Source organism: Nanorana parkeri, unplaced genomic scaffold, assembly GCF_000935625.1.
Source record: "Nanorana parkeri isolate BGI_ZX_2015 unplaced genomic scaffold, ASM93562v1 scaffold689, whole genome shotgun sequence".
Classification (NCBI taxonomy): domain Eukaryota; kingdom Metazoa; phylum Chordata; class Amphibia; order Anura; family Dicroglossidae; genus Nanorana; species Nanorana parkeri.
This window is the reverse complement of record NW_017306957.1, coordinates 33,277-49,164: the sequence shown is the minus strand read 5'-3', so window position 1 is coordinate 49,164 and position 15,888 is coordinate 33,277. Positions and strand designations below refer to the sequence as shown.

At 45.9% G+C, this 15,888-nt stretch overlaps 1 protein-coding gene across 1 annotated transcript in view; it reads right to left on the bottom strand.

The window, feature by feature from the left end:
• Positions 1 to 12,593, bottom strand: part of UBAC1 (UBA domain containing 1) — a 29,959-nt gene extending 17,366 nt beyond the window's left edge. The window contains exons 1-5 of the mRNA XM_018563723.1: positions 12,331 to 12,593; positions 2,467 to 2,587; positions 2,003 to 2,076; positions 1,718 to 1,825; positions 1,451 to 1,553 (exon numbers count right to left, since the gene is read on the bottom strand). Coding sequence (XP_018419225.1) covers positions 1,451 to 1,553; positions 1,718 to 1,825; positions 2,003 to 2,076; positions 2,467 to 2,587; positions 12,331 to 12,468 — 544 coding nt within the window. The 5' untranslated portion in view covers positions 12,469 to 12,593. The remainder of the gene's footprint in view (positions 1 to 1,450; positions 1,554 to 1,717; positions 1,826 to 2,002; positions 2,077 to 2,466; positions 2,588 to 12,330) is intronic.
• Between the last annotated feature and the right edge of the window lie 3,295 nt (positions 12,594 to 15,888).

Below are 15,888 nucleotides of genomic sequence, written 5' to 3'. Positions count from 1 at the left end.
GGGGGGGTGTTATTTTTTTTTTACTATATAATGGAAAAAGTACTATATAAAATGGAAAAAGTGCCATAAATGTAAAAAAAATAAATTAATTCTTACCCATATTTTTAGTAAAACATAAAAGTCGAGGTCACGTCGTCTAAAAAAACATCAAACATGTCAAGCCTTAAAATTGTGTGTGGCCGCAAAATCGCAAAAAACGCCCATAGGCGACGATTAAAACGATTTTACTGCTCATCAGTTTAGTGTTATTGGTGATTAATGGCTCTAAAATTATTGCTCTCACTCCGACGTTTGCGGCGATATGCGACATGTGCGGCACAATAGGCGCAATCGTCGTTTTCTCACGTAGGCGAACCCGACGCATATCTGCGTGTGTATGTGGGGGGCGGGGACTTAAAAATGTTTTTTCTTTTTTTATGATTCTTTAATTTTTGTATTACTTTTTTTTTTTACACACAACTTTATTGCTATTACATGGAGGGCTAAGATAGCCAATTTACATGACAGGTCCTCTTTATGGAGACATCAGGGGTCTCCAAGACCCCTAATGTCACCTAGGGACCCCCAGAGAAGCTGATGAAGCAGAGATCTGCTTCATCAGCTTCTGTAGCTGGAGAGTGACACTGAATGCAGGAAGTGATGTAATATACATCACTTCCTGCATTCGGGGACTGAGAGGAGATCAAAGGGAGACCGTATACTGATCTCCCTTTGATCTCCTGTCACAGAGCCGTGCCGCATAGGGCACAGCGGATCTTGGGACCGGCAACGGCAGTTAGAGCTGCTAATACAAGTGATTGAGCGTCTGGAGACGCCCGAGCGCTTGAATGTAAAGCTCCCGGCCGGCCGTGTAATTACAATGGCCGGCCGGGAAGCTGCTCGTCAGGCTCCACCGTCCTCTCGTCACAGACGAGAGGACGAGTGGATATTTCAAGCCAGTGGATATTTATATAGGGCTTGAAAAATGTGTGTGTGTGTGTGTGTGCGCGTGCGTGCGTGTGATACTTATTACACACACACACCGAGTAAATAAATGAGATAGAATTACTATCTAACCACATGAGGCCTAAGTCACCTGACATCTATAGACACATTTAGGTTGACGGCTTGTACAAAGTCATGATTGGCTACTAGAGCAGACTTTGCCTTTCCACATGTGTGTGCTGCTGTGCAGGTTCAGGTATTTAAACAAATTGTATTTATAAATCGTTTCATTTTCTTCAATGAATACAATACTAGATCTAATTGATGTTTTTAATATATTTGCCTAGAGTTACGCTTTTAATCAGATCAGCCCTGTGGAAATATAAACAAGGGTTCCAAACGATTATGGTCTACTATAACAAGGGTAATTGTACAACCAACCAGTGATGTGACCGATACCCAGACAATACGATCAGCATTTCTCTGACTGAGCAACTTGTCATTTGGATTGTCTCCATCAACTCACCATTCGCCTTTTTAAAGAGTTCAACAGCGTCGGGGTTTAGAGCCAACAACTTCTGTGCAACTTCAATAAGGGACACCAAAATCTTCCGAAGCTCTGTCTGAAACTGTACAAGAAGAATAAGATATCACATCAAAATGTCCAATCAATACTTTGTTAGGTGTGGATATTGTGTAGGAAGTTGGCGGTCATTGGTTTGCGATTGTTGTTTGTGTAACTGTTGGAGAGATTTCCTCTCCAAATAGAGTTCCAATCTAAGCGAGCACTTACATCTCTCATGTTGTGATGAGCCACGGAACGGTCTGCATTGCGAACAGGTAGACCAGCAGTGGCCTTCAGGATGGCGTCCTTGTCTGGTGCTTTCTGTTCCTGCTTCCGCTGTCAAGAATAAGATTACCAAGATGTTGTATTCTTAGGAAACTAAGCAAAGCAAGCAACATGGCCATCCTTAATTAAAACATGATCAATGTTGTTTTCCTTGCCAATTCCTTTCTATTTTTCAAAAGGGTAATGTCAAATTAACCTATAAATGGCGAAATAATTACACAGACCCACCTTCTCCTCTGCAGAAACATCGGCCATCTTTGGTGGTAGAGGCGGTGCCCGCTTTTTAATCAATAGCAGGACATCTGTAAAGAGAGGACAGAGAAATTAGCATTCTATTGGCTTCCACTGATAAAGCAGCCACACATGGGTAGTTTTGGTTGGTTGTTTAAGAGTATTTTTATATTCTTTTGTGTGTAACCTTATGAAATGATAAATTACAGCTACAAATACGCTTTAAAACTAGCGTTTCTTTTTTTATTTTTACATAATTGCTGCATATGTTATAGGACTATATTTCATATCAAGATTTGCAGGTGCACATGGCTATGATAACATCCAACAGTGAAATCAGCATCCTTGCGGAATGTCTGCTGTTAGTAAATCAGCAACAGGTTACATAACGGGGTAGCAGTATTGTTTTCAATAAAAGGAAACTGATTTTCATTCAGAACATTCCACAAGGCCTGGGGCACCTCTGTCCTGAAGGTTTTCTTCTGCGATAGTCTTGGCGTCAGACAGGACTCGCTCTGATGCAGCATGGACCAGCTTATGATGCGTTAGGACCTTGGGATCTTCCAGACTCCCGTGCGCACACTGCCAATACATAAAAAAAAAAGAAAAAAATACATTCATGTATATGTTGTTATTTCTTTAGCTTCAGTCTAATCTGTTTCTGCCCCATCTCTGACTATAGTGCTTGGTGGAAACTGTGCTGCTCTTCCATTTTCTTCCCCTCTCCACTCTGTGCCTCAGAATTTTCAGTGAAAGGTTTTGCATCTGGAACACTTCCTGTCTGGGGAAAGACAACTTGCAACAGGACCCACTAAAGGTGGCCATACATTGCACAACTTTCATTCAAAATTTTCCGTTTCTGGCAGGAACCCTAATTCGATTATACCTAGGCTTCCCTATCAAGAAAGGCTGCAACCAACTAATCGATAATAATAGATGAGAATAGTTGTCAACTATTCCCATTACCGATTAGTTGGTTGGATCTCCTAGCTCTCTCCTCCACAGTGGGAGGAGGGCACAGCAAACAATGGGCGGGTGCAATAGCCAGCCTGCTATTGCAATTTGAAATGGCTAATAGCAGGCTGGCTATTGCACCAGCCCACTACCTGCTGTATTTTCATTCAGCTGCCATCTGCAGAATCTTGCCACTGGCAGCTGTAATTTCCTGACTAAAAAAGACGCTCGTCGTGCGTCGCAAAAAAAGGTACTTGTACCCTTTCTTTAGCGATTGCCGCATGGATGTAACTCCATTTAAATCAATGGGGCCACACGGCAATCACCGTGTGCAATTGTGCACAATCGCCCACATCTAAACATAGCATAAGGGAGTATAAAGGGTAGCCAAGACAAGTGTCTTATGCTGTTGACTGTGATCTGGAGTCCAAAAAAATTTATCATACAACATCTGGTTCAACGTCTTTTACCGGTCACATTTAGGCAAAGCAGTGTGCATTTGCTTAGATATGCATGATGTCAGATATGCAGTGGACATTACTGCAGTAATGTGATGGCTAAACCGGACTCCTATTAGCTGGTGCATGGCAAGAAAAAGAATCAAGCATGGTTATGTAAACCCCTTTTTTCTCTTCAGTTTCAAGGTAGAAAACCTCATATATATGTTAAGATAAGGGCAGAAAGCTGAACCACAGACAGAGGAGGTGTGTGTGTGTTGTATAATAATTCATTCGTAAATGTAAATGTGAGAAAAGATGACTGCGCTCTGGTAAGAGCCCTCAGTGGTTATATTTGCACTCACTGCAGTTCCTCTCTTTAATTCCCCTGAGGTCTCATACATTACAGTAGAATATTCTGTAACACAAATATCTTCTGTGAGTGCCAAACAATGATGTCAGCCCCTAAGTACTGCTCCCAGGATACTCTCGGTTTTACCCACCAGTCCTGGGAATGTCAGCATTGAAAAGGGACTATCATCACAGCAATGCTACAACTCATACAAATACTGCATCATCACATGATGTTCCCATGCTAGGGCATCTGAAAATGACTTTGTATAAGTTTGTAGAGCTCCTGCAGACTGACGGAGGTTGTGGTTTGAGGCCACTGAAAAGAGTGTGCGATCAAAATTTGGGGCGGATACTGTGGATTTAAAGGCATTACAAAACAGCAACAAAATTTATTTTGATATAAAGGACAATGTTTTATGCCTCATGCACACGAGCAGGCTGCGTTTAAGCCCAACAAAAGAGTAAACGCGACTAAGCCCAGCACAGAAAAAAGTGATCTGGGAAGCATAAAGTTGTTTGTACTCACCAGATCACTTTTTTCTGTGCTGGGCTTAGTCATGTTCACGCGCGTTTAGCCGCATAAAACTGGGCTGGTCGGACCCGGAACACAGAAATTACTATTTTGGGTAAACTGACCTAGACTGAATGTACCTAAATGCTCCTGGTCGCCTAGGTGTGCATTCAGTCATAGAAAAGCATTACATGAGTCCAGGTGCGTTTCAGAAATGGGCTCCAAATGCACCTGAACTCAACGTTTTCGTACATAGTATGCACGAGGCCTTAGACCCCGTGGTTTGCATACAAAAGTCCAACTGGAGCTTTCCTTAAATATAATAAGTATTATTCTTTACCACTACAGTCTCCATCTGATGCTTCCAGGAGTGTCAGGTGCCAGCATCCCCCTGCTGCATGCTGTGGTTCCATCTTCTGACCCCCATTCATCACTACAGGACCAGCAGTAAAATAGGTGTTGCGGGATGAAAGCACAGTGCATAGCAGGGGACAACACCCTCAAAAGGTTTAAATGCTGAGGGGTCCTACAGTCCAACACTGGAATATAATGAAGGCAGGCCACACAGACCACAAGAGAGGCGAGTATAAATGTTCTTCTTTTGCAGGGAAGCTTCAGTTGGATTTTTGTATGTATGTATCTAACAGAGTGACTTAAAGGGTCATCTAAGATCTCATCAAGAACTGTACCGGGTTGTGTGAAAGCAATGAATGATAAATATGAAAAATAATCGAAGCCGATTTGTTAGGTTAGGTTCACACCTAGGCGACACCTTATCGCGCGGCAATCGTGCACGGCTAAACAGCCGCGTGCCGTGTATCGCCCCCCAAGAAAAGGTACATGTACCTCTTTTCTGTGATTGCCGTGCGGATGCCACCCCGCTGAAATCAATGAGGCCGTGCAGCAATTTCTGTCTGCAGTACAGGACCGCACAATCCCGAAACGCACGTCCCGGGTGTCACACTAGCCTGAAGTGTGAAGTGACTATTCAGTTTCACTGCATGTCTATGTTAGCTAGTGGTGGGATTATACACTCAGAATTTTCACGGATGTTGGGGGGGGGGGGGGGGGGGTGTGGCCGGAATGCACCGGATTGCATTGCGGCCGGCTCTAGTTGTTGTGGGGTGGGGGGGGGGGGGGGGGGGGGGTTAGGTTGGAGTTGGTAGCTTCCGTGCAACCATAATCAAACCATTTTCTTTATTGCAACTGTGTGGCAAAAGTGCACAAAAATAACTTTCATTTCAAATCTAAGGAAATTGATTTTTGGAAAAGTTAGTGTGTGGTCAGCATAAACGCCACGTTCAGAGAGATCTCAGAGGCTGAGACATAGCAAAGCTCTGGGTCCAGTGAGGTGGCTCAGGTGTCTTAAAGCACAGCAGCAATACTCTGACACCAGATACTGAAAGGAGAGGCAGAGACTCGAGATTTTTGTTACACAAGTTGGCGAACTTTGACCGGCAAACGGCGTATAAATGCACGCTTACATTGCGCAAGATTACATACTTACATGCCCTTTCATTTTTCACTAAAAAGTGAAAAATGAAGGGGCATGTAAGTATGTAAGGGCAAGTTGGGCAACGCTTGAAAAAGCAGTGAACATCCAAGCAGTAATGGTCTCAGACTACTTACTGTCTGATTTAAAAAACAATTCCTGGCAACAAGGATACTAAAAGCTACTCAGCAAACACTGCAACTGCGATAAAGTAAGAAATGTCACTAAATTGACTATATATAGAATTCAGTGCAATTGACTCCAAGATAAACCCAAATAGCGCCACCACAGGATTACTGGGAGAATACTGAAACCAGAGCTCTGTACCTTCCTCCATCTCTCCTGTATCACCAATCACAATTAGATTTGTAGGTTTGAGCGTATTGGTGGCCATAGGAAACTTTGACAACAACTAGAGAAAACCTCAAAAGTTAGACCCCGGCTGTAATATTTAAGGAGCATTGGTGACTTGGTTTCTGGGATCTGTCCAGGCCTGCCTTAGGGCTAGTTCACACCAGTCACAGTGCGCTCTAGCCCGATTGGGGCCGGAGCGCACTGGATCACATTGCGGCCGGCTCACTTTGTGTTGGAGCGGAAGGGAGCATGGCGGTTCATTGAGCTCAATGGCACCACAGCCACACCCTCCGGCCGCACGGGAACGCGTGGCACATCAATGCCTGTTTTCCGGTACAGTCAGAAAAAATAGTGCTTGCAGCATTTTTTCTGACCGGACCAGAACGTTCTCGTGTGGCCGATCGCACTGAGGCCGGAGGGCGTGGCTGCAGTGCCATTGTGTCCAATGCACCGTCACGCCCCCTCCTGCCCCAACACACAGTGAGCTGGCTGCAATGTGATCTGGTGTGAACTAGCCCTTAGGGCCCCTTTCACATGGGCATCCTGACCAGGTCTCTCTGTCAGTTTATCAGCTGGACCTGATCGGAAGCCTGATGTTAGTCTATGGGCAGCCGGATCCAAATGGCCATGTATCCGTTTACATCCAGCTACACCTGGCTCCGGCCAGGTCCGGAAAACAAACAGATCAGAGTTCTGTTTTCGATGGAGCGGACTGTGCCGGATCAGAGGTAATCTGATGGAAACGGATACAAGTCTGTTTACATCTGATTCACCATAGACCAACATGGGTCTGGTCATTTCAGTTTTCTCCTCCAATACAAGAAGGATAATAGTAGTGGGACACTTCTATGACACATTATAAGGACATGGACAAACAACCTCAGCACTTACTAAGGGAAAAACCCCCATAATGGCCCAATACGCCAGACAGCCACTGACATAGCATGCCTATTGCTACCAACTGTTCCCCAATCTAGCCAAAGTCATCTCAATTGCTCAACCGTCACATTATATTTCCAAGTAGCTAAAAGAAAAACCTAAACTGACCACTGCTCAACACCTAGCCTGAGCTTACACTGGACTGAGGACGCTCTCTCTTTTTTTTTTTTCAAATCAGCTTTTATGTACATAGATAAAATACAACAAGGTGGTATACACTGCCATGCAAAAATAACAATATAGCCAGCACACGTAAAAGACTGGCAGCAAACAGTAATTGTGTCTCAGATACAAGAGCACACATGGGCCGCCCTCCAATTGAGGACTCTCTCTTGTCCCTACATCATGCAATGAAGCCGGAGCAACAAATCACCACATTGTTATGTGGGAGGAAATGGCGCAAACCACAAGTTTCCTCCCCATACCTGGAACCGTCTGGTATTTCTCTTCACTCCTGGTGGGGAGCGGAGTGGCAGGGGAGTATAAGCTGCTATGGAGGCCAGCATGAAAGTAATCCTGTTTTGTGAAGATGTACCGCTTTATAGGATTGGAAGTTCCCCACATGAGTTACAATATACACTAATATGTGCAAGAATCCTGCAAGTCATTAACTATACACTGAGTGGCCAGATTATTATGACCACATGACGTTTGAAGGCAAATTAGCTATAATTATCTATAATTTCGCGCTGAAGTTGCTAGAGGGCCAGACCATTATAAATAGGGAAGCAGGTTGTTTACCACGACAGTAGAAGTGATTTGTTTCTGAAGATATGGGTAAACAACGCGATTTAAAGGAGAACTATGAGATGAGTGATTTCCACTCACCTCATAGTCCTACCTGACCTGTGACAATGAGACTGTCACAGGTCGGCTCAGTAGATCGGGAGGTGAGCAGAGAGCTGTGACAGGGGAGGGGCTGGATTTCCCCTCCCCGCCAGCGCTGACTGGCGGAACGGACGGGGAAAGCTGGCTCTGCCTCTAGATAGGCAGAGCCATCTGTCACTCACGCAGCTGGGCGGATCTCGACATCGATGTCGGGATCCGCTCCGGCGTCTCAGTATACCGCGAGCTGTAGCTCGCGGTATACTGAGCTTAGGGTAACGGGAGGACGCTAGTTTGTGTCCTCCCGTTACCCTAAGGAGAACTATGGGGAAAAGCCCTGACCCCATAGTTCTCCTTTAACAGCCTTTGAACGTGGGATGATTTGTTGACGCTCACAGCCATGGAGCAAGTATCGGCAAAACAGCAGAATTCGTTAAATGTTCAAGAGCAGCTGTTGTTAAAGTGTTTAAAAACTGGACTGTCAGACGAAAATCTGGGTCTGAACGTGCGAATTGTGGCCGTCAGCGACTGGTCAATGTTAGGGCAGAACGGAGAGTGCCAAGACTGGTACAAGACAAAAGAAGGGCAACAGTGCCGTGTCAGATTCCTCGCATCACCTTTCAACATCTCGTGGAGTCACGAGGCAGCCCAACAAAGTCATCTCGTGGAGTCATCTCGTGGCCCAACAAAGTACTGATGGGGTGGTCATAATAATCTGGCCACTCAGTGTATGTATTAGAGAAAGCCAGGACCAACTATACCGATGAACTTGAGGAACAGTTAGAAAAACGTTATAAATAAACGATGTAAATAAAAACATTTATCAACTGTCCAAGTTTTTAAAGTGATTTTAAATCTGTTTCCAAAACATGTTGCCTCGTTTCCCTGCATGAGAACTGGCTGGAGGGCGGTTGGGGTATTTATTTGGTAATTTCAGAAAACAAATAATAATAGGATGGGAAGGGTCGGAGATGTAGCAAGAAAACGTTGTTGTCGTCTTTTCTTTGTTTACTAGTGAAAGTGACCTTCTTGTTTTCCTTTTAAAACGCCTTTGTAGCCGATTCAATATTTTTTCATTTTAAACCCGTTGGTTTCCCCGGCATGGCCAAAACAGAACACCGTGCCCAATCAAGAGCAGTCTGATTTTTGTGTGTGTCCCTGGTAGAAATACAGAAGAGGCCACAAGGGCACAGAGTTATCTACATAGATCATTTAGAGCCTGCGAATCTCTCAAGGCGAGAAAGTGAAAACCAAATGCCAAATCACCATTGCCAAAGCTGGTTACAGAAACACTGACCACGTCAAGGACGGCATGAAGCTACACGCATGAAGCTACACGACTTCACCAATTGCATCTGGCAAAATAAAAGTCTCACAAATGGCAGGTTTTCATTCTCAAAGTGAACTGTGGCCCAACGTTTTTATTGCCCATAGTTCTCTTTAGGGTCACAGGAGGGGATTTATTCAACCTCAAATACTAAGTAACTAATATCTTTCGGTGACGCAAAACACAGCATATAGCGAGCTATTGCCGTCTATATGCTGACAGGGCAGGGCCGTGCTGCAGCCGGGATGGATCCTGACAATATTGTTGGGATCCACCTAGAGCTGCAGCTAACGATTATTTTCAAAATCGATTAGTTAGCCGATTATTAAGTTCGATTAATCGGTTAATCGGATAAAACATTAAAAAATAAAATACATTCGATTATAATCAATTATGTCGATTAGTTGTTGCAGCCCTAGATCCACCCCACTATCTGATTGACAGCTGGCTCTGCTTCTCTAGAGCTGTGCCCGCCCCTTCCCCCCTCTGTCCCTCCAATGAGTGCTGGAGGATCGAAGAGGGAAGGGGAGAGTCCCTGCGGGGAGCGGTGACTGAGAGTCAGCACTCTCTGCAGGGAGATGATCAGGAACTCAGCGGTATGTGATCACTCAGTCCTCGATCAATAGAGCCACCGTGTGACAGCCTCAGTATAACACGTCGGCTCTAATTATGGGGATTCGTGTTTCCTGTGTGTGGGGGAGGAGATTCCATCTCGTGATGCTGTCCTGGAAGACGTTATGGGAAATATGGGCTGAAAATCTCGGCTTATACTCGAGTATATACGGTATTTCACTCTCCATCAAAATTCTCCTTTAAATCTCCAACCTGATTGATAAAAATCCGTGCAAGTATGGAAAAGAACAGTGTGTGAAAATAAACAATCTGATGTCAGTATTCAGACAGTAACTTCCTGGAAAAAAAGGAAATAAACCCAAAAGTCGGACTGGGTGCCATCAGTACCAGTTCCATTTGTGTTTGCTCCAGCTGCCAAGAATGATTCTACTCAGACAAAAACCTCCAAAGACAATGCAGAGAATAAAGTGACCGAACCAGGAATGTCCACATTGTTCATCCCTTATAAACAATAAAGGAAGACACCCCAAAGACATGCTGGAAGGTTAACTGGCTCCTCTCCAAAATCATTGTCCCTGTATGTATGCATGTGAGATAGGGACCTTAGATTGTAAGCTCCTTGAGGGCAGGGACTGATGTGACTGCGCTTATGTAAAGCGCTGCGTAAATTGTCAGCGCTATATAAATAACTGTAATAAATAAATACATTTGCAATGGATGGCATTTTCTAAGTCTATTTTTTTTAAACACAATGGGGGAAATTCAGCAAAACTGGAGCAGACAGAATCTGGAGCAGTTGCCCGGGGCAACCAATCAGCTTCTCTCTTCAGTTTGTTCAGGTAAGATTTGAAAATGAAAGAGAGATGCTGATTGGTTACCGTGCAGAGCTGCTTTAGACTTTGATAAATCCCCCTCCATGTGTGTTCATTCTGCTCGGTACAGTATAGAGCCTGTAAAACATAAGAAAAGCCGCCTGGCAAACCCTGGAATGGTTATAAGTGACGTTGGCTGGAAGCATCAGCCATTACCGGTTCTCATTTGTCCTATGAGTTCCCGTGTGTTAGGAGGACAATAAAGGTATAAAAGGATGAAATGAAGGGGGAGCACGCTGTACATGGGAGAGGCCGAGGACATTCATTACAGCTGGCAGGATTCTTGAGCCTGCGTATACAGGATGGCACTATCCCTGGCAACCAATCATATGCTTGCTTTCATTTTCTCCAGTGAGCCAGAAAATCTTATAGACTGCTAAGAACTATACAAATAGTGATATCTGATCAGTCACCCCTCCAGGGTCACATACATGTCACAGTCCCTCCTCCTGAGTCACATACATGTCACAGTCCCACCTCCTCCCCCTCCAGGGTCACATACATGTCACAGTCCCACCTCCCGAGTCACATACATGTCACAGTCCCCCCTCCTCCCCCTCCAGGGTCACATACATGTCACAGTCCCACCTCCTCCCCCTCCAGGGTCACATACATGTCACAGTCCCCCCTCCTCCCCCTCCAGGGTCACATACATGTCACAGTCCCTCCTCCTCCCCCTCCTGGGTCACATACATGTCACAGTCCCACCTCCTACCCCTCCAGGGTCACTTACATGTCACAGTCCCACCTCCTCCCCCTCCAGGGTCACATACATGTCACAGTCCCCCCTCCTCCCCCTCCAGGGTCACATACATGTCACAGTCCCTCCCCCTCCAGGGTCACATACATGTCACAGTCCCTCCTCCTCCCCCTCCAGGGTCACATACATGTCACAGTCCCACCTCCTCCCCCTCCAGGGTCACATACATGTCACAGTCCCTCCTCCTCCTCCCCCTCCAGGGTCACATACATGTCACAGTCCGTCCTCCTCCCGAGTCACAAACATGTCACAGTCCCCCCTCCAGGGTCACATACATGTCACAGCCCCACCTTCTCCCCCTCCAGGGTCACAAAAATGTCACCACAGTCCCCCCTCCAGAGTCACATACATGTCACAGTCCCCCCTCCAGGGTCACATACATGTCACAGTCCCCCCTCTAGGGTCACATACATGTCACAGTCCCCCCTCCAGGGTCACATACATGTCACAGTCCCACCTCCAGTCACATACATGTCGCAGGCCCCCCTCCTCTCACTCCAGGGTCACATACATGTCACAGTCCCCCCTCCAGAGTCACATACATGTCGCAGTCCCCCCTCCAGGCTCACATACATATCACAGTCCCTCATCCTCCCCCTCCAGGGTCACATACATATCACAGTCCCTCCCCCTCCAGGTTCACATACATGTCACAGTCACCCCTCCTCTCAGTGTCACATACATGTCACAGTCACGCCTCCTCCCCCCTCCAGGGTCACATACATGTCTCAGTCACCCCTCCTCCTCCTCTCAGTGTCACATACATGTCTCAGTTACCCCTTCTCCTCCTCCTCTCAGTGTCACATACATGTCTCAGTCACCCCTCCTCCTCCTCCTCTCAGTGTCACATACATGTCTCAGTCACCCCTCCTCCTCCCCTCGTCGCCACATACTCTCATCACCCCCTCCTCTGTCAGTGTCACATACATGTCTCAGACATTGCTCCTTCAGCCTCTCGAGTGTCATTTCCTCTGTCACGTCTTCCAACCATTCCGCCCCCTCCATGGTGCAGACATGGAGTCTGATCACCCGGCCGGGGAAGATCTTCTCCTCCTGCACGAACATGGAGCGGTCCAAGGACAGGAGAGCGGCAGCCTGTCACAGGATCCCTCTTTGCCTCTATCACCGGAACCCCGCCCGGGGCATGCCGGGAAATACAGCTGCATTGGAGCCCCCAGTAGGCGGCGAGAAAGAACAGAGCAATCAAAGTGCAATACAGAGCCGCCGCCGACAGGTGGAAGGCAAGAGCAGCACAATGTCCTTGTTATACAGCACAAAATCCAGCAGATGGCGAGCGAGAGCGACGCTACAACAATACAAATGAGCAGCCGGCAGATGGCGAGCGAGAGCAGTGTAAAGGACAATATACCATAGACCAGGCATTCAAACTCAGATCAAACAAGCGGCCGAATCAAGAGGAGTAAAGCTGGACATACACATCCAATCGGAATAATATTGGAAAAAAACAAACAGGCCCTTGCACTACACAGCTGTTGGTAGGTCTAAAGATTGTACAATCAGATTGCATAGTGTAGCTATGTAGCCTGGAGAGTGGCTACTTTTGCTGCCCATTGTCCCTGTGAGTGTTGTAAGGGAGCCACCACTTCAGGATCACTCTTGTGATGTAGTACTACCATCTCAATATAAATTAGTAAATTAAATGTGATATTTTAGTCCATCACAGGAGCGAGATTGGAGTGCTGACTACTTTACAACACACACAGGGACCATGGGGAAAAAAATGAGCCACACTCCAGAAGTGAGGACAGTGTCAGTACCAATTCAGAGATGATTTGATAATCTGTAGCCGAATGATACACAAATAAGATACATTTTTGTTAATAGTTAAAAGAGAACTATGAGGTACGTGTTTTTCCCCAGAGTTGTCTTTAGGGTCACGGGAGGACATATACTAGCGTCCTCCCGTGACCCAAAGCTCAGTATATCTGTCAGCGCCACAGCTGGGACGGATCCCGACATTACTGTCGAGATCCACCCAGCTGCGTGAGTGACAGCTGGCTCTGGCTACCTAGAGTCAGTGCCACCTGTACCCGCCACCTCCCCCGTCCATTCCTCCACTCAGTGCTGGAGGATCGGAGAGGGGGAATCCCTGCAGGAGGCCGTGACTGACAGTCACCGCTTACTGCAGGAAGACAATCGAGGCGTGAGCAGATCGGTGGCATGTTCCTGCTCACTTCCCGATCGATAGAGCCGACGTATGACAGCTTCTTTGTCACAGGTCGGCTCTAACTATGAGGATGAGTGGAAATCACTCACCTCATAGATCTCCTTTAAGGTACTTGAATGTATTATATAAATTTACCTCCTGGGTATAATGTCACTTTAACCCTTTCGCTGCCAAGGATGTAAGGCATACGGAGGAACAAAAGTGTTCCGGACTGGCCAACTCAGTATGCCGTACGGACCTGGCATTTACAATAACATAAGTCGCTTATTTACAGTTTTGCGTACCGTACTTTTTTTACCTTTTCGCAAAATCTTTCTGAACGTTCATTCTGTGCAAATAGACACAAAAACAAACAGTCTTAGTTATATCTCAACTCCATCTGGAGGAGATAATGTGGTATCAAATCATGTTTTTTTTTTGGGGGGGGGGCATTAATGGTTTCTTGCACCGGGGCCCAGAGGTTTCTTTCTAGTTACGCCTCTGAGTGTAGGGTTAATGTTCAACAATTAACTTTAGGTGTACGGTTGGGGGTGAATATAACACAGGTTCCGGCACACAGCTTCATGGTCCGATCTTGTATTAAAGATCAGATGAACAGTTCACATCATAAACCCTATGTGCTATGTGCTATGACTAAGGCCATGTGTTTACTGAAACACATTATAGGGTTTATGATGTGAACTGTTTATCTGATATATAAAGGGTTATTAAACCCTCCGTTTTTTTTGCATATGTCTACTGCTACCAAGCAGTAGATATATGCAAATACTTTAGAAAAACAAAAAACGCTTTAAAAGAGGTTTAAACTTACCTGTGTCTTCAACGCGCGCTGCCGAGGAGAGACACAAGGTAAGTCTATGGACGCGTGCACCCGCATGCAGACACCGTGGTAGGTGAAGTGCCAGCAAGCACAGAGGAGTCAGCGCTGGATCGGAGACCCGCAGCATCGCTGGAGAGAAGGCTGAAAAGAACAGATGAGTCAGCCCTGGATCGGAGACCCGCAGAATCGCTGGAGAGAAGCCTGAAAACCACAGGAAAGAAGAAGATCGGACTAAGAGACATCATTTAAGGTAAGTCTCTACACTAACAATGGGGGGAGGGGAAAAAATGTATACTTTAATATAGGACGGGAACATGAAGCTGTGTGCAGGAACTTGTGTTATAGCCATTGCTTACTGAGGCGGACGCATCCTTTCCTGAGCACCAGCGATTCCCACTATATGCACAATATGGGACTACAGGTTGAGCTGGTTTCCAATGCTGCTTTATGTTCAGTTGGGGGGTGCACAGCAAACAGGGCCCACTATACACTTTTGGGTCTACTCTCGTCCCTTTTGCCCTAGTATGCCACTTACAACATCTAATAAGAACAGATTTTCAGTCCTAGCTGACAAGTACTGACTTTCTGCCCATATTCCAATAAAACATAACTACAATACAGGTAACAAATTACATGGATGAGCTCAATGGAGGGAATTTATCATTGTAGTTATATATTTTGCCACAATAAACCTGTCGCAACACAGAATTTGGCCGCAATGTGCGACTGAATTATTATTCTAGCGTTATATGGGTTCATGAATGTGTAGTAGAGCACCAGGTCAAACATTTATTCATTTTGGTCACAGAGAGCTTTTAGAAGTGTGGCTGCTTAGTATAAGAGAAGATTTGTGAGCCTGGGGAGGAGAAGGAGGAGCACAACAAAGAGCGAAATGAATGAGGGTGAGAGAGACAAGACAGAAGATTTGGAAGATGAGGGTTACATGAGAGTAAGAGAAGTTCTATGAAAGCGCGTGAAGCAGAGGAGAAATGATTTATGAGAGGCAGAGGCACAGCGGAGAAGGAGGATTTGTGAAATGGCGGAGGAACGAATAATAGACATATTTATGAGATGGGTGAGACATTGCAAACAGGAGAGATTCTTCTCCTTTGTATGCTTTGATCTATGAATGAGCTCTAAAGGCCCATTCACACCAGACACAGTGCGCTCTGACCCCATTCTGGCCGGAACGCACTGGATCATATTGCGGCCGGCTCACTTTCTCATACAAGTCACTGACCTGGGAAGTAAAAGTTTAGACAGAAAGGGGAAGGGTATGTAGAGCTGTTTTCCACAGGAAGGGGTTAAAGAAGAAGTGAGAAGACTTTTATGACAGGATAACACAGCCAGATTGTTCCGTGTATAATTTCAGACGCAGAGGCAGACATCCCAACTCTCCCGGACGCTCCGGGAGTCTCCCGCTATTAGATAGCGGCTCCCAGCCGCCTGGAAGAGAAACATTTTCTCTCGGAAAGGT